This window comes from Pectinophora gossypiella, chromosome 1, assembly GCF_024362695.1.
Source record: "Pectinophora gossypiella chromosome 1, ilPecGoss1.1, whole genome shotgun sequence".
Lineage (NCBI taxonomy): Eukaryota > Metazoa > Arthropoda > Insecta > Lepidoptera > Gelechiidae > Pectinophora > Pectinophora gossypiella.
The window spans coordinates 1,731,817-1,751,141 of NC_065404.1; the positions used below are offsets into that span (position 1 = coordinate 1,731,817).

The following is a 19,325-nucleotide window of genomic DNA, read 5'->3' on the forward strand; positions in this document are numbered from 1 at the left end:
TGAAATGTGAACTGCTGAACAATTTTAGGAAAGTAATATGTTTTGCTGAATAGATTTGTAGCATAAAATATTTGAGATATCCATTATATTATACGTTTCATCGATAAATACGGAATTGATTTGAGGTTATGTTGATTGTCCATAGTGATGTACTAAAATTATCGATACTTTTAATTTTTATATTTCCTATAGACGATAACAAAGAGAAAGAATGGATAATTCGCATTAATAGACGAAATTGGATTCCAAATAAGTACAGCCGTATTTGCTCGAAACATTTTACTGCGGATTCATTTATGTGTGTTCCTAATTCGAAGTGGAGACGTCTTCGAGACGATGCTATTCCTACATTGAACATTATAGATCAGACAGATGAAATGGTAATTACGGCCGAGCACCACACACCCGAAGTCTCGACGGCAAAAGGGACAAAATTGTGGGTCCGCGTTAAATTCCCATATTTCGCCAGTTTTTGGCTAGCGGCCCACTCGGCAGCCGGCCCTGCGGTTCGAGTAGTACGGGGCAGGTGCGTTGCTGCAAACCTGCAAGCGCAGGTCGCGTCCCACAATAAAGCACGCCCCCTCTCCTAGGGTATGAGCGTGAGCCCATCGGGCCTCTTACTGTCTGTGCGGCTTAGACCCGGCGGTTCCAATTTGCACGGCACGTCGATCAACACCAGTGCACGGCGGATGACATCATAAATAAATTTGAATATTACAAAATACTTACCGATGAAACGATAACAGTTGGCTATTTTCTTTGCTTCCTGAATGTGAGCTGCAGCTCCAAACTAATATAAACCAGACAATATAATCCAAAAATGGTTAGATACTTACCTATCAGAGACAGAGTCTCCTTTCATCAAGAAGAAGATAATTGCGTCCTACAAAAAGAAATCTTATAAAAAAAATTATCGACATTAATTGTAAGTAAATTTAATTTTATCGACATATTACTAAAGTGAAACCCAACACTAGGCAATGAAAAACTTGTGACAACCTACGAAATTACGAAACAATTTTTGTATATGCGTCTTTGTCTAACATTACGCCGGTTCCGTAAGATAAAGTAGAGCAGAATTATAGAGTTCTGTTGCTATTTTAGCCTTCCTTCTATGCTTTAGTTATTGTTCTGAGGTATTGGTCTCAGGTCTCAAGAAACTTCATATATGTCTATCTCTTTTTCGGATTCTCATGGTAACAGTTTGCAATCAATGTGACAAAAACAACATTACCAATGACGTGATTTTTGATAAAAGATAACAATGAAAATAATTATGAAATAAATTATTATTTTACATTATTCCTTATTTTATGAATATTAGTTATTTCAGTATTGTTAGAATTTACTTTGCGTAAGTTTGGAAGTACTAAAATGTTAGGGGGAGTAAGACTTAAAGTCTCTTTTACTCATGAAAGGTCGTGCTTTGCATATATTAGTCCAAAATATAGTTCGAAGAATGAACAGGTGAGAATAAATTATATTCTGTGTACATGCATAACATTTATAATAAAGATTCGACTATATCAGGTTGTATGTAAGTAACCAATACCATGCTGTCTTAGCAAAGCCAAAGAAAAGCTAGCAGAAGCTTAGTTAAAACTTTAATTACATTAATTACATGTATTATTGGACTATGAACCTTTTATTTTTCATTTCCCATGTTTATGAATTCACATATTTTTCTATAATAAATAAGTATTTATACTTCTTATAATTTTATTTAAGTTGAAATTGCTTTTGTATGCTATGACCATACCTTTATTTTAATTACCTACCAAAAAAAAATCTGTTAATTAACTGCTTCAATAAATCAATATTTACCTCATGATATTAAGACAAAACTTTTTTACAAAACTTTTTCTTTTTAAAATCAATAAATATTTTTGAATTATAACTTATAAATATACCACTCATCATAGGCCTCAGACATCTATTTCAGATGATTCATGACTATCACTTTTGTAGAGTTGTGCACTTTTTTCATGCCCTAGCAAGCCAATTCTGGGCCATTATAATTATACCATTTACATGGCTTTCAGAACCAATGTGTCCAAGTCCTGTGTAAAGACAAGCAAGTGCTACTATGGGTGGTATACAGCAGCAACATTCCTGAAGGCCAGATAGCCTGCAACCCCATCTTTAGCAGGCTGGTGGGTTTGGATGAAGGAGCTGACGTGTTTGTGTCTCCTTATGGCGATGTCAAGGTGCTTGATGAGTTGTACGTGGACACTGACAGCCCTGATGACCAGGAGATCTTGGTAAGATGACACAGTCTTTTCTTTCATTGTATTCTTCTCTTCTTCTATCGTGTGGGTTGTGAGGTGTATTACCAACCTCATCAAACAAACATATTCCAATGCAAATAAGTATTGTTAATGATTTTTAGGTCAAGTGTAAAGCCTATTTATGTATTTGCCTATTTATTGTGAACCTTAATTATTCTTCATTTCTTGTTTATGATTTGTATGGTAAATAAATATTAACTGATTATTATAAAAGCATCTTTCGTAAGTAGTACTACCTACCTAAGTAAGTAATATTGTAATTGGCAGCCCTTTGATGTCACACACACAGTTGCATATTATGTTGATAATGTCAATGTGCAGTGTCTGTGTAAAACGAGGTTGTTTGTATGAAGTGTCTGGGGTCATAGTGCCTTAAAATAAGTGACCATTTCCCCTAACAGTGCCATAATGAGTCTGTGACTTATGTTGGTGTACTGATTTTTTCTCTCTAGTCTATCTTGTCCCACCGAGGAAAGACCTCCACTCTCTTCTTCCACAGTTCCTTATACAGGCAGATGTCTTGCCAGTCCCCTTCAAAGACTAATATGTGAAACAGGTCATAAAATGACAACATGATAAAGGAATATGTGGGATTAGATTTAGGAATTGGATTCAGATAAGTAATGACATGTTTTTCGAATTATCTTTCCCTTTCAAAACAAGTCAGACCATAGTGTGTCATTGAATTAGCGTAGTTGAAAATACCTGCGCTGTGTAAAAACCACCACATTCATTTACAGTTAAGTAATATTTTGTTGAATTATTAAAATAGATTTTTTGGTTGTAAGTGGTGTTTATGTTTTATTTCCATGTGTCACATATCTAAAACAATAAGAAATGTATTAAAATAAATTACAAATAGAAAAACTCCTCCAAAGCATCACACCCAAGACTGGCAGCATTTCCCCTTTGAACAGAGAAATAAAAATAATAAATATTGTTTTCAGGAGCACAACACTGAGCTGTTACAGTTACGCATTTTAGACCAACTAAGAGTAGTGGTTGCAAACCAGAAAGCCATTGTGTGGATATCTACGTCCTTACCTATAATATTCACCGCAAAACAAACAGGATTACTTGTCAATCACAGTAGAATTGTTGTTAAAGTTGACGCTTTTAACACTGTAAGAGGAATGCAAAGAACTCCAGCCATAGTTCCCGAAGAAAAGGAAACAAAATTCAAAAATATAGGAATCATTAACAGTGGGATGCTAAGGCCTTATCAAAACGTACCTAAGAAGTTAGTACTAAGAGCAATACCTATTGATAGTGATGGAAAAAGGAATCTTATACATCCATACACTGTTTTCGTACATGAAGATTTATTAGAGGATTTTAAAGATTTAGCAGTGATTTTAGCAACAATGAAAAATATACCATCAATCATTCATGATAAAGATGAAGATGACACTGAGAACAACAATAATGAAATCAATGATTTATGTGTGGAAATAGTTCCTATAGATCAAGTTATATTCAGAAGTTTATGTCGTGAAGTATATAATAAAAATATACCAACAGTACTCATAATAAAATCACTGAATCAAATAGTAAATGTTGAACTTGGTTCTAAGATGATCCTGACTATTATTGGTGATAAATTGGAACAACCAGACCATATAGACATTGTCACATATTCAGAGCAAACACAAGCAGAAATAGACGTTATAGAGAAATTCAAAAACTGCGTGATAGAGAACACTCATTCAGGCAAGCAGCTGCTTATAAACCACAATATGGTGAAACAGAATCTGCAAATAAGTCCAGGTTTTATACAATTTAAATTGAAGCCTGATAAATTCAAATATACGATGCTTAATTCAGAATCTTTTAGACATTGTACTATATCAGCTAAATGCCTTAGCGACGCAGATTTAGAACTCCCGAAACATGTAATGTCGAATCTAGATTATGACTATAAAAATTACTGCAGAGGAATGAAATCAGTAGAATCCCTAGCAGAGAAAGTGGTATCGCATTTGTACTTTGAAATTCACAGAGAAGCAAACTTTAAAGGGGTGTCGGAAATTAAGAGCAACGTTTTGGTGACTGGTAAGTGCTTTGAATAATTTCAATATTCAATAACATTTCACTTATGGCCAGCTAGAAAAAGAAGGATTTATTTTTGATAATTGTTTCATTTGCTTGTCGTCACTAACTTTTACTTATCGTATAAACTATAAAGTGATTGCGTTATGTTTCATTCATTCTGTGCCATGGCGCAATTAAGTAGACACCCAGGGTCATATTAGCGAGTTCTCTTTGATTATACCTGCTTACTTAAAGTCAAAATTAAAATATTTCAGGTCTAAGTGGAACAGGCAAATCTTCCTTGTGCCATATAGTCCAAAAAGAGCTGACAGTTTGGTCTCACATCCTGCACTGTCGGTCTCTGAAGGGTCGGAAGGATATTCCCGAAGTGTTGGGCAAAGCAATCCTGATGTGTCAAGAGCATAGCCCAGCGGTACTCATCTGTGATGATGTAGATGGTCTTGTTCCTCCTAACGTAGAGGGAGCTTCGCCACAAGATATTGCTTACTATCAAAGGTAAGTGAAGTTACGAAAGATAATTTTCTCGTCTCAAATGTTTTACAGAAAAAAGTAGGCACTGAAGAAGACGTACATTGCCAAATTGGAGATGGCATTAGAAAAGGTTTAGTACGATCTACTCTGAACCGGCGTGCGTGTATGAAACGATTGATGAATGTGGAGGAAGCAAGAGATGTGTGTCAGGATCGAAGCAAATGGAATTCCATAGTCGCTGCTTACCCCGGTGAGAAATAAGCGTGACTTTATGTATGTATGTAGGCACTGAATTAACTTATCTTTTTCTGAGATTTAGTTGTTTGTTAGAAGCCCGTAATCCAACGGCGCTAGTTGGTTAATATCGGTCAACAAAGTTAATTGCTTTGGTGAACGTTTAGTAGCTACTATTTCTGGCAGAAGAATGACAAGTATGGAGGACTTCTGAAGTCATAAAGGCACGTAAATGGCACGGGTAGTTTCCAACTAGTCAAATCAGTTACATTTTACTAAACATCAAAACACAAAATGACTACGGAATTTGTTTGAAAAAGCACACTGTGACGTCATAAAAGAACGTGATAAAATGTCGGACTTATTACGTTTTTCTTGATTAAAATTTAATGAATAAGTTATTTAGAAAAAAGAAAATGTTTTAGTCCCTACTTAGTTCAAAATCTGTCTTTATTTAGTTATCAGAATTTCATAATTTATCTTGATCCTAGTCTCTCTCTCTCTCTCTAAGAGCTGCGCTCTTGTCGGTGGAGTAATCGCCATTCCTATCTTCTTCCCGCCAAAACCTTCACCTCCCGATACGCCACGACCTGCACCTTGATCCTAGTATACGACCAAATTATATTTCAGATTAGCAGTAGTAATAAAGCATCTCCTTCAAACGTGTTCAGGAGTATGCGTACTCATGACGGCACTCAGCATGAACGCACTACACCCTACGCTGAGGCAGTTCAGTGGAAAACCGATGTTCACCGCGCATTTTGATATTCCTGAACTTGGTCAGGTAATTCTACTTTTCCAAAATCTGGATTAACATTTTCATGATGATGATCATTGACGAACTCTTGACAATTTACGTCCAATAGTGCCGATGTCTCCGCGCTGTTAGGATTCATTATTCTATCGTGTGGGTTATGAAGTGGACAACCAACCTCATCAACCCTGGTGTCAGGGTTATCGATTCCGTTCTATATAACATTAGGTACAACTATTTAGGTTATAACTTAATGAAATAATGATACATGTATGCTTTCTATTAGCTTGCCCTGTTTTTTTGACGTCATTTTTTGTAGATTTGCCGCAGATGGCATTAACTACTTGGCCGGACAAATGGGGAGCGCTGAAGGTTCTCACCCGGTACAACATTTCAGACAACAGGCCTGAGGGTGCCCAGTTGGCGAACCTCGGCTCAGGGCGTCGTCTGAGATAGCTTTCCCCGGTTTACACAATCAATGTTCTAAATACTTGAGGAGGAGATGGGCCTCCTTTTATAAATAAAACTTCTGAACTTGATGGGTATTTTGTATTGTCCATCAACACACACGTATTATTACTCACACAGAAGATTACACACTAAAAACTCAATTACGGAGTGAATTCAAAATGCACCTGTCGCCTACAAAAACTTTCACAACAGACCAGAGGTGAGGTGCGAGGTGAGGAGTATGACGTATGGCCAAGCGTGAGTCGAATTTATTCGGTACTGACTACAACATTATTCGGTCTTGTCATACGCCTCCATATGCCATACTTTATGATAAGGGCTGCCTCACACTAAAATAGAAGCAACTTCGATCCGACCTTGCGTCAGTGGTATTACATATTTTTTTTCCGTAGGTATATCTTGCCAAAACCTCACGAACATATCTTTACTTACCTAAAAACAATTATTGTTAAATTAACCAAAACTGTATTTCCACAGGAAGAAAGGTCAGAATTATTCAAGCACCTATTAAACGATAAGATCCGAGAAGAGTTCGAGGTGTTGGATGATGACGTCATCAAGATGGCGATGGACACGGCTGGCCACAGCGTGAGAGATATCACTGACTATCTCAATAAGAAGATATTTAAAGCTGTCAAGGAAAAAAGTTAGTTATTTTTTTGTTGTTCCTCTCAGTTGGCTCGACCATTACAGACGGCGATACAGTTCACCTCCTATCACGTTGATATAACAGAAAGGTCGGTGAGGTGTGGGCACTTAGTTCATCTTACGATGGATGTATTTCTGACTACCCTATTAGGATATAGTCCTGTGCTTATTTTATGAAGTTTTATTACACACAATACGTCATCCTTTCTAAATTGGTACTAACAATTTGTAAATTTTTCATGTTTTCTGACCGGTCTGAGCCCTCAAAGCTCCCCCTTTTGTTCGGCAGAGTAGTTAATGCCATTTGCGGCAAATATAAAATAAGTCACGTAAAAAAACATGTTTTCCGATTTATTCCGTGAAATTGAATTCTATTTTTTTTATTTCTAGAGGCGAATCTCGACACAAAGCCTAGACTAGTAGAAGACGTGACCAAAGATAAGGAGAAAGCGAATGAGTTCGACATCTGGGGCCCGGTGGGCGGGCTACACGAAGTCAAAGAAGAACTCACTGAATGCATATTTTGGCCGATTATGGTAAGAGCATCTCTTTCTATTGCCTTCTTTACTTATTTTTGTAATTTCGCAAAAAACATACCTGATGAGAGCTTGACCATGCAACCAATTCTCTCTCTCTGTCTCTCCCTCTGATAGGTGTCACGTCTTGTTATTGTGCTGTCAAAAATGCCCAAGCATAGTCTTGGCCACAGTGCAATCGAATCTCCAAAAATATACCTGATGAGAGACCGTGCAACTCTCTCTCTTTCTCTCTAATAGGTGTCGAGTCTTGTTATTGTGGTCTCAAAAAGGCCCAAAGACTCGGACAGTGCAATCGAAAAAAAGGATAGCGATACATCTATACGTCTCTTATAGTCTTTCCAAAGGGTCCGCTTACCTAACCTGAAGATTTCACAGGTTTTTACAGATGCGACTGCTTATCTGACCTTCCAACCCGCGAAGGCAAAACCAGCCCAATACAGGTTAGGGGTCACATACCTCTGATTTTTCGGGAACGTATGCTTCGTCACGAAGTTTTCCTTGTAAAATTATTTATGATCCGAACATGAATTCGAAATAAAATTCGCATATTACTGGTTTAGGCCCGTGCTGGGATTCCCTTTACTCTTGGTGTTTTTCCGTAATGCTATCTCGCTTTAAGTTAAAGAGATATTTATTTCTTTCTCTGTCTACGGGTCCAAGACACTGTGCTCTCATCTCCTCAGTATCCAGCGTTATTTCCGTCACAATCGTGCGGCATCCTTCTCTACGGGCCGCCGGGTTGTGGGAAGTCCCATATCGGATCCTGTCTTGCCCGGCTCACCAATATGAACCTCATCACCGTCAAAGGGCCTGAGCTGCTATCCAAATATATAGGCCAGAGTGAGAAGGCTGTTCGGGACGTTTTCGACAAGTAAGTAGTACTCCGGTAAGGTTTTGTCGTAACTGACTGCAATTCTAAGTTTTTAAGACTTTAAAGTCGATGAGAATCAAACTAAAAACTTAAATGTAGGCGGCAGCACTGTTGAGTGTTCCAAAATTTTGACAGTTAGCAATAGACTCCTATGGCTTTTTCACAAGGTCCGCTGGCCTAACTTGAAGATTTCACAGGTCCGGTTTTTTACAGAAGCGACTGCCTATCTGACCTTCCAACCCGCGATGGGAAAACCAGCCCAATACAGGTTAGTTGACATACCTCTGAAACGCCAGGAATGTGAGTTTCCTCGCAATGTTTACCTTCACCGCTGAGCACGTGAGCATTAATGATCCAAACTGCAAAGTGAGAAGCAAGCGTTCTACCAACTGTTCTACCGCGGCTTATATAGCCGTGAGCTTGTATATGAATATTCATTAGAGAAATTCATGTCCGCCTTTACGACGATAAAACACAAATGAGGTGCCTAATTATTGTGGTTAGATAGGTCTATGTAGCAGCTCTTTGGAGGGCTCTTTATGTAGGTCTTCTTTTTCGGAGGTATGTGACCTAACCTGTATTGGGCTGGTTTTCCCTTCTCGGGTTGGAAGGTTAGACAGGCAGTCGCATCTGTAAAAAACCCGACCTGTCAAATCTTCAGGTTAGGTAAGCGGACCTTGTGAAAAACGGGATAATGCTAGGGAGATGATGAGGTCTATGTAGCTCTTCATATTTTTGTTTGTTCACAGGGCTGATATGAAGCGACCGTGCATTCTATTCTTTGACGAATTCGACAGCCTTGCCCCCAAGTAAGTGGCACTTTGTAAGTAACACTACAGCTCCAATGTTAAAACAGATTACCTAAAACAGCACGCTAAACAAACGCATGCTCATATTATGTTCTTAGCCATGCAAAGTATATAAGTTAAAGAGCGTTTATTACGGCCTTTGTTTTCAGTTTTAGGGTCTGGCTCACGAGCCGGAGGTCCCGAGTTCGAATCCCGGTGGGGACATATCACAAAAATCTCTCTGTGATCCCTATTTTGGTTAGGACATTACAGGCTGATTACCTGTTCGCCCGAAAGTAAGATGATCCGTGCTTCGGAAGGCACGTTAAGCCGTTGGTCATGGTTACTACTTACTGATGTAAGTATGTAGTTGTTATATGAGCCATGTCAGAGGCCTTTGGCGGCTCAGTAATAACCCTGACACCAGGGTTGACGAGGTTGGTATTCCACCTCAAAACCCACACGATAAGGAGAGAAGACTACAGCCTATCCTGTAATTTACTTTTAGACGAGGTCACGATTCTACAGGGGTGACAGACCGCGTTGTGAACCAACTACTGGCTCGTATGGACGGCGCGGAGGGAGGGGCGCGGGGACCCGTGGTCGCAGCCACTTCCAGACCGGACTTAGTGGACCCAGCCTTACTTAGACCTGGGCGGTTGCAGAGACATATCTACTGCGCTTTGCCTGATCAGGTAATATACAGGGTGTTAGTGACATCGTAACGAATACTCAGGGGGATGATTCAGACCATGATTCTGGGTTAATATCAAGTGGAATTTTCCGTCGCAAAAGAATGGATCGGAAATCGGAAATCATGGCCTTAATTATCCCTCAAAGTTTTCGTTACGATGTCACTAACACCCTGTATTGTTTGCTCCAGCTCCCGCGGCACGGGAATTATATCGAGAGCTTCGACCAGTGGATAAAAACCGTACTGCTATTGGTCGAAGCCCTCGATATTGGCGCAAGCTGTTTTCTGATGACTTATGGTTCTGCCATCTTGGCTTGAGCTGTGTCTATCTGCCTATTTACTAATCGATGTCTTTACTCCAATAGACCGGGCGATACGAGGTCCTGCAGACTTTGTCCAAGAGCGTGGTGATAGAAGAACAAGTGGACTTGCATGAGCTAGCAACAGTCACGGAGGGATACTCACCAGCCGATCTCAAGTCATTGCTGGTCACCGCGCAGTTGACCAGGCTTGAGAAGCAACTAGTAAGATTTAGAAAAGATCTTGATTTTAAAGTTGAGGATGTGTTGCGGATTCGGCACAGCATCCATGTCGCGCGCGGGGCGAATTATATCGAAGGCTACCAGTAGCCACAGCGCATTGTATCTACTGTAGATAGACGTTGTACGGCGCTGCGACGCGGTTGGTGTGGCGCTGATAAGATTGCAATGTATTCAAAGTCAAAGTATTATATTAGAAAGAAAGAAAATATTTATTTCCATATTGGACGCCACATTTACAAACTTAAATTAAATAAATTAAAACAAAGACAAAAAGACAAATAATTACAGACATTAAATACACAATGGAGGCGCCCAAAATAAAAAAGGATCTCCCTCAGCATAATGCCGTGACAAGTGCTTAGCAAGGGCCGCGGCGCCAAAAAAAAAATATTATGCCAAAAGTATCTTTGGTATTTAATAATCCATTACAATTGCAATAAAAATACAGTGCTTAAGCACTTTGCAAACGAAAGTTTTTGGACGGAGAAAGATATATTTAATGTAATGAAGTTGGTATTTCACATCACAACCCGCACGATAGAAGAAGAAAAAAACTAGAACACTCAAAAATTGATTCGATTTCGATTTATTCGATTTGTGTATCAATACTACTGAATTTACTTGAACATTTCGTAGGTATATCTTTATAATATTCTGTGACTGTTGTATGACCCTAAAATATTTCAAATATTCTATTCTTAACATAGCTGCCCGCGGCTTCGGTGATTCGGGCCGGCCTCATGTAGTTTATTTTTATGTTGTCGTCTTTCGAATCTATTACTAATACTAGGTTAAGCTTTTTGTTACTAACTAAATCAAATCAAATCAAATCAATCAAATCAAATCAAATCAATTTATTTGCGAGAACACATAGAATACAAAAAAGGTGGTAAAATAATTTAAATAACAATGTTGTGATGTGTTCGGCCTGCATGCAGGCGTACAAATATACATAAGAAAATAAAAAATAAAGAAATGGTACATTGAAAGAAAATTATAGAAAATATACTTATTATTAAAAAATTACAAAATTTATTTATTTTTATGTTCAAAATATTCCTTCAAATTATAGTAACATTTGTCCATAAGCCATTTCGATAAGTTATTCTTGAACTTGTTTCCAGTTAGTATTTTCAATTCATTTGGCAGATTATTATATAATTCAATGCACATATTTGATGCATTTCTTTTATGCATGTTGGTTGGAGTCTGTGGTTGATGTAGTACATTAGCAAAACATGACCTATTTTGTCTCTGGTGGACGTCACTGTATTTTTTAAAGTAATAAGGATACTCCCTAACAAAACAGCATGCTGCTCTGATGTAAGCACATGGGACTGGCAAGATATTTAATTGTTTGAATAAAGGCCTGCAACTTTCTCTAAATCCGACTCTACATATTGCACGTATACATCGTTTTTGTAGTTTTAGTACACTTTCAATTTCAACACTGTTTCCCCATACTAAGAGGCCATAATTCAGAACTGAGGCCACGTATCCATGGTAAGCGACGAGAGCTGAATCTTTGGAGACAGTTTGTGATAATCTCTTTAGAGCAAACACAAATCTATTCAGTTTTGCACAAATCTCCACTATATGCATTTTCCAATTGAGATGTTTATCAATATTTATGCCTAAAAATTTTGTAGTATCTACTAGATCAATTTTATTCATGCTATATTTAACTTCAACAGGTTGTGTTTTAGCTTGACACGAGTGTAGTTGGATTAATTTAGTTTTTTTAATGTTTAGTCTTAAATTATTTTTGTCCATCCATTCAGTAATATCTGAGAGTACATTATTTAAAGTTTCATCTGCCTTATTTTTATCACATTCAACAATAAGCGTCGTATCATCAGCAAAAAGGATTGTTTTATGTTTGGTACAGAGTGGCAGGTCATTTATATAAGTAATAAACAGCAGCGGTCCGAGAATACTCCCCTGGGGAACTCCCAAATTATTATTTTTTGCAAATACAGAACGATATCTAACTCTAACAATAGTATTCCTGTTTGTTTTACAGAATCTGTAGATTTCTGTGGACTGTTTTCTATTATCCAAACAACTCATCAACCAATCGTGCGCTTTACCTCTTACCCCGTAAAGCTGTAGCTTATTTAGCAGTCTTTTATGACAGACAAAATCAAAAGCTTTACTCATATCCAACAATATTGCATATGTTAGTTTATTTTTATTAATCCCTTCAATTACATTTTTAACAAATTCAAAACAAGCAAGGGTTGTAGACCTGCCCTTTCTAAATCCGTATTGATCAGTGTGTAAAACATTGTGCTTAAGAAGGAAATCGCTTAACCTGTTATGCATGGCTTTTTCGAAGATTTTTGATAAGATTGGGACTATGGTGATCGGTCTATAGTTTTCTGGGCTATCTTTAAGTCCTTGTTTAAATACTGGTTTTACTATAGATATTTTTAATTTTTCCGGAAAAACACCTTGTTGAAATGATAGGTTTATCAAATAAGTTAGAGGGCCACTAATATATTTTGCACATGATTTAAGCACTATAGAAGATATTTCATCATACCCACTACATTTACTATTTTTAAGCGACGTAATGATCTTTAACGTTTCTTCATAAGTTACTGGACAAATAAAAATTGAATTTATATTACTATTGATCAATTTGAAGTCTTGGTTTAGATAACTATTATTTGTTTTGTCAATAAAATAATTATTCAAATTATTACAAATGTCATTAGGCTCTGTATAAACTTCATCATTATAGGTGATTTTATTAATATCATTCTTTTGTGTAACGTTTACTGTTGTATTTATTATTTTCCAAGTAGCCATGCATTTGCTTTTATGATTTTGTATATATCTTTTATTATTTATTCGCTGTGATAATAACATACATTTTTTTAACATGGTTGTATAGTCCTGATACATTTTCTTATGTTTATTTTTGTCGGTGGCTGTCGATCTGTATTTATTATAAAGTGTGCGTTTGCGTTTACAAGAAAGTTTAATCCCTTTAGTCAACCATTTAAGTGTTTTGGGTCTATTTGATATTTTAATTTTAATTCTAGGAAAGCATAATTTATGAAATAACATAAGTGTTTCATGGAATTTCTCGAATGATAAATTTAGGTCACAAGAAAGGAACACATCCGAAAAGGATAATGCCGACATGCACTCTTTAAATTTAAGGAAGTTCTCCATACAGTAATCTCTTCTAAATTCAAACCAGGTTTCATGGTATGCTTTTTCTTTATTAACATTAACGTAAATTAATTGCGCTGTTTCATGATCCGATAAGTTAAGTTTTCGCGTTTCCGATTTAACTCGTTTTATATTACTGGCTATTTGGTCTATGCACGACTTGGATCTTGTCGGTTCCGTAATATGGACCTCAACGTTATAGTTGTGTAAAGTACCTATCAGTTTACGTGAAAAATCATAATTTTTTAGAATATCAATATTCCAGTCACCGCAAACAATTATTTTCTTTTGTTTATAATGATGGGTAACCTGAAACAATAATTCACTTAGTTTCTCCAGAAAAATATTTACATGGGTATTTGTATTTTTGGGGATTCTATAAATACATAATATAATAATCTTTAATCCTATAATTTCTATACCACACGATTCAAAATAAGAATTCACTCCCATTTTACTGACAAAATTTAACTCTACTATTTCTATGTTTTTATTGACCAGAATACATGTTCCTCCTCGACAATTTTGACGACAATAAGCTGCCCCTAATTTGTAATTTTTGAATTTTATATTTTTCTCAGCTCCTGATTTAACAAAAGTTTCACTGAAACAAAGTACATCAATTTGGTTCCCCTCACTGCTAAGTTCTTCAAAGGCATGTTCCAGTAAATCCAACTTGCTACAAAGACCCTGAATGTTTTGATGAAATAATAAAAATGAATTTAATGGTTTTTTGTGAGGTGTGCATTGAGTAATTGGAATCACTGAGTCACACCTAAAAAAGGACTAGCGTCATGATTGCAACGTGTTTGTTGGTTATAATAATCATTAATATCATTTATCAATTGAAACAGATCCCTAAAAACAATCCTAAGACCTTGTTTATTTAAGGAACCATTTCGTCTGAACATAGTGCTGTCATAACTTAAGTTTAGATTTGAGTCGAAAAGATAAGCATATTCATATTTATTGTTGTTTTCATGAAGCAGGCTATTAAAATTTTCGATTCTTGCATTTATCAAATCTGCATAAATTCTGCATTTGAAGATCGGCGAACATATTATGACGTTTGTGTAATCAATTTTTTGTAAGGTATCTCTCAAGCAGCCAACAAGTTCAACGTAGTCGTTTGTAGCTTTGAACTCCTCTTCTCCGATAAATAAGACACAATAATCCTTTTTAGTAAATCCTTCGAGCTTCTTCTCTATGTTTTCTATCAAGTGGGTAGTTTTAGCTCCCGGCTTTAGAAAATGGCAGAAAGAGAAATCACATGTTTGTGTTGAAATAGTGGGCGATAAAATTTCTCTATTTGTACTCAAGATACACAGTTTTGGCTTTTTATCATATGTTTGCTGTGTTTGTTTATTGTTGTGTTCTCCTACACACGAAACCTTTGTAGTGTGATCTGGAGCAGGGCCATTATATTCATTTAGTGTATCTGAGTTTTTCACAGTCAGTATTTGCTTTGGTGTGTCTAGCTGGAATTCTAATTTTGTTCTATTTAGGCCGCTATTTAAATTTCTTTGTCTACATGTGACAGGCGTACGAAGTTGTTTTGTTGGTGAGCTGCATATTTTTGTTTTAATTTTATGAGATTGAATCAATCTTTTTAACTCATTATTTTCCCTTAGTAATGTCTCTATCCGATTATCAGCTATATTCACAGCCTCCTCTAGTTTTTCCATGCGTTTCTTTAAATCGTTAACTTCTTCTTGGTAGTTAGGACCAATTTCCGGGCAACTTCTATTTAAAGTCTGCAATGATATATACTCCTCCATCTCATCATTGTCATCATCTTCTAAAGGTAAATCACTAAATGAGTTTTCTATTGGTGCGTTTACTTTAATTTTTTTCCGCAATGTTATATTTTCTGTACATTCATCATTATTGGCCATCCTATTCCGATTCCTACAGCTACTACATTTCCATATTTTCCTCCTACTTCTTGACATAGTGTCGAAAATTTTATCTGACACCGTGCTGCATTCAGGAATATGTACTTGCGTAACACAATCACTACATTTTAAGTAGCGGTAATTGTGGATGTATTTGTTACATTTAGTGCAACATAAAAGGGTATCTGCTTCCATCTTTCGGCTAACTTGATATGTCGGTAATAGCGAGGGGTTTTTTTGTAACACCTATTTTTAGCTTGCTGTCACTAAATGTAGTGTTTAAATTCTCATCGAATGTCACAAAACTAAATACAATTTATATCCGCAAAATATATATATAAAAAAGAAAAAAATAATAAAAAAAAAAAAAAATTATAATATATAAAAAAATTTCGCAAAACAATTTTAGGATTCACTGGGATCCGATCTGGCGTCACTTTAGTTGACCGCATTCTAAGTCCATGCATTCGACCGCTAGGCTACTCGGTCGATGGAAGAAGTGGCGAAATCATCTGTTATTTTGTCCAGGTATTTGAGATTCATTTGTGGGTATGTAAACTGACGGTTAATTCGATAACCACTTTAAATTTTAGCGTCACTAATATCCGAGACAAATTATTTATTTTTTTATTAGTTTAATCACTGATGTTTCACTTTCCACACTTCACTCTTTAGATTTTTCAATGCGACGATATAGTTTAAAAGCTTTTAGTAAGTCATTTAAAAAGTAAACCAGCGAGTAGTCACAGTTTTCTTATATGTTTATTATTAGAATATTAACTTGTCTGTTCGACTGGATAACACTAATCACAAGAATTTAGACTGTCCTGAGTACGTTTTGAACTATTTGACACAAAGATTATTAGAATTTAATTAATTATGCACAGATTAAATACGGAGCTTTTGAATTTGAATGTGTACGCAACGGTGGCGCCACCTAACACTCTCTAAATATAGACTAGTTTCCGAAATAAATATTTTGAATTTGAATTACGTTATTTTTGTCGCAGGATTACAGTGAAGACAAAACAATGGATTCAGTAGTGGTGTACAGAGAAGACATACGCAGTGCCTTAGAGGAAACCAAGCCTTCACTTTCAATTGAGCAGAGGCGGTTTTACGATATGATGTAAGTAATTACAACACATTTACAGTCTGAGTATATCTACACTTTTATCCCGCGATGCACGGGCGATGCGACATGTACCGCGGGCTTCGACCGACATACGCAGATTATCCTCTCTACACGTATTTTTATTATATTTTTTGTTGTCAATCTCATCAAACTCCTCATTCAAAGGCTTTTGTTTTTATAGCACTCACCTATGTTGAGGGAAAATTACAAAGAGCAAAACGAAAAAGTCTATCTCAGACGGGATTTGAACCCGCAGCTGTTGTGAAGCCCGGACGAGCATGCCAACTAATACGTCACCGGGTCCTCATGCTGTCCATGCGAATTTTTCGTTTTTTTTTTTAATTTTTTTTTCTTTTTTTTTTTTTTCGTTTTTTTTTTAATTGTCATTATGCTACACCAACAAGAGCGTGGCTCTTAAATTAGTGATGTGTGACTGTCATTACGCGAGTCAGACTTATTCTTTTATTTGTTCACAGATACAAAAGATTCAGAGGAGAGAGCCTGACGACAGAACAAAGATCGATGGCGATGCAGATACAGAAGCAAAGAGTGACATTAGCGTAGAGTTAGACAGCTTTCATAAGACTAGTAGTAAGCTTCAAGCTTTCTGGTGCTACGTAGGTGATAAAATGATGCTAAATATTTATTGACATTTGTAACGTTCAGGAGTGGATCATGTATGTGGAGTGCAGTGCATCAGGGGGTGTTTCCAGTTCGTCCGATCGGTCGACTCGACAATCGGCCCAATGGGATTTCTTTTTGATTTTTCCTTTTTAACTGACGAGTGTTGGATTAGTATGGCGAATGGGAAAAATAGTCTCACTAGACCGATTGATTGGTCGAATAATCGGTCGAACGGGAAACATCCTTTCCCATTTCATAGATTAGAATGCTAAACGAGAAAAAGTCTCAATGGATCGATTGATCAGTCGAACGGGAAACACCCAATCAGGGTGGCTGGTATCCAAATTGATCCGACGCGGTCAAACCCGGTAGGTAGGTTGCAAAGGTTTACAATAAGGATTTTAAAAAGACAAATCTTGCTATGTCACATGCTGTGTCGCGATACACTTTCTTTTAAGAGGTAAACTATCTACCAAGGGCTTCGATTTGATATTTGAAATAAATCACGAAATGATATAATTAAAGTAAAAGCAAAGGTATAATAGCCATATAGGTAATAATAAGTTAAAATAAGCGCGCACAATTAGCTAATATTTGTATATTTTGATTTTGTTGCTATTTTTGTACTTATTAGATCGGAATTCGATTTTATTTATTGTTACGGCATTAAAATGGGTGAATAAATATCTGTTTGTTTGTTGTGTACGCCTGTATTTTCTCCCATCAGGTGTCGCTACTGTTGTTTTTCGTAACTCATCCTTCAGACGGGATTATACTCCACGTTGCTCCATATTTTATAGCAATTTCTCACGAATTTATTGACAGTATGGAGAACTGTCAAAATATACGAACACTCAACAGTGCTGCTGCGTACATTTGAGTTTCTAGTTTTTATCCTCAAAAAAAGTCCTGGAAGATTTCGTGTAAACCTTAGTTTATATTGTTGGAACTAGATGGCGCTAGATGCGTCTGCAGGCAGTATAAGAATAAAGTATCTTGGACTAAAACTTAGAACTTGATATTGAGAGTCAAGAAAAATATAAAGTTTTCAACTGCTTATCGTCACAGTCGTGAAAATCAATTAGGATTTGTCACTCTGAGACGGATCGGTAACCCCGGTATCGTCATTATGGTTCGGCAACTTATCACGCGGATTATTTACGCGGGAAAACAAATAACCATAAAGCTAAACTACTCAGTTCTGAATTCAAATTATGATACACATGGTAATTCGAATTCGTTTGTTTTCGGATATGCGATGATTGCCGACTATTGCCGAGGCAAAATAGAAGCAATGTATTCAGAAGAATAATACACACATTTTGTATTTTGCTCTCCTATTTATGTGCACTTGATTGGATTTGAAGAATATACATGCATGATGCTAGTGAAATCGTAATGAAAACTTTGAAGGATGATTCAGACCACGATTCTGAGTTGATATCAAGTGGAATTCTTCGTCGCTAAAGTATGGAACTGAAAATAATTTGAAAAAGCACTAAAATTGACATGAATTTTGCGACAGAAAATTCCACTTGATATCAACTCATCAATCATGGTCTGAATCATCCCCCTAAGTATTCGTTACGGTGTCACTAACACCCGTAGGTACGTACGAGGTGTAAAGAAAGAAAGTATTTATTATTAGAGGACGCCACAGTAATTGACAACGTAACGAATACCGAGAGGAACGATTCAGCTCATTATTCTGAGTTATTATCAATTGGAGTATAGAATTGAAAATAATATTAAATAAGTAACTAAAAAAATGTGAATTTTGCTCGGAAAATTCCACTTGATATTAACTCAGAATCATGGACTGAATCATCCCCCTCAGAACTCGTTACGACGTCACTAACACCCTGTATAAATACTTTAGAAATTTCTATAGATGCTGGTAGTACTGGTATCGTGCAAAGCGACAAGTTCTCACTGATGTGAAAACTTTTATCAGTCCTAGTATAATTATAAGGAGATTTGGCGTTCAGGAGATTGAATGAGGATAACATCTAAATTGACGCCGTGATGGCTGCGACTTGAGCAGAGCTGAGGAAATGGGTTCATATGCTAATGGGGTTAACTAGAACATCTGTTTGGGATTTGTCGATGAAAATTTTAAGGCTTAAATATTAGTTT

The 19,325-nt window shown here is 36.6% G+C and overlaps 2 protein-coding genes across 3 annotated transcripts in view; both read left to right on the top strand.

The window, feature by feature from the left end:
• LOC126375199 (uncharacterized) overlaps positions 1 to 19,325 on the top strand; it is a 100,528-nt gene that overhangs the window by 27,013 nt on the left and 54,190 nt on the right. The window lies entirely within an intron of this gene.
• LOC126373836 (peroxisome biogenesis factor 1) lies at positions 1,242 to 17,894 on the top strand. 2 transcript variants are annotated; one of them, XM_050020211.1, is made up of 13 exons: positions 1,242 to 1,467; positions 2,043 to 2,261; positions 3,236 to 4,340; positions 4,595 to 4,835; positions 5,676 to 5,829; positions 6,748 to 6,916; positions 7,309 to 7,454; positions 8,141 to 8,328; positions 9,078 to 9,137; positions 9,625 to 9,811; positions 10,176 to 10,334; positions 16,441 to 16,559; positions 17,042 to 17,894. In XM_050020211.1, exons 1-13 carry the CDS (start codon positions 1,375 to 1,377, stop codon positions 17,127 to 17,129), a joined length of 2,928 nt encoding a protein of 975 aa, XP_049876168.1. In that variant the 5' UTR covers positions 1,242 to 1,374; the 3' UTR covers positions 17,130 to 17,894. The 2 variants fall into 2 exon arrangements, with proteins under 2 accessions (XP_049876168.1, XP_049876240.1); XM_050020283.1 differs by lacking the exons at positions 10,176 to 10,334; positions 16,441 to 16,559; positions 17,042 to 17,894 and having other exon boundaries at positions 9,078 to 9,151; positions 9,625 to 9,757.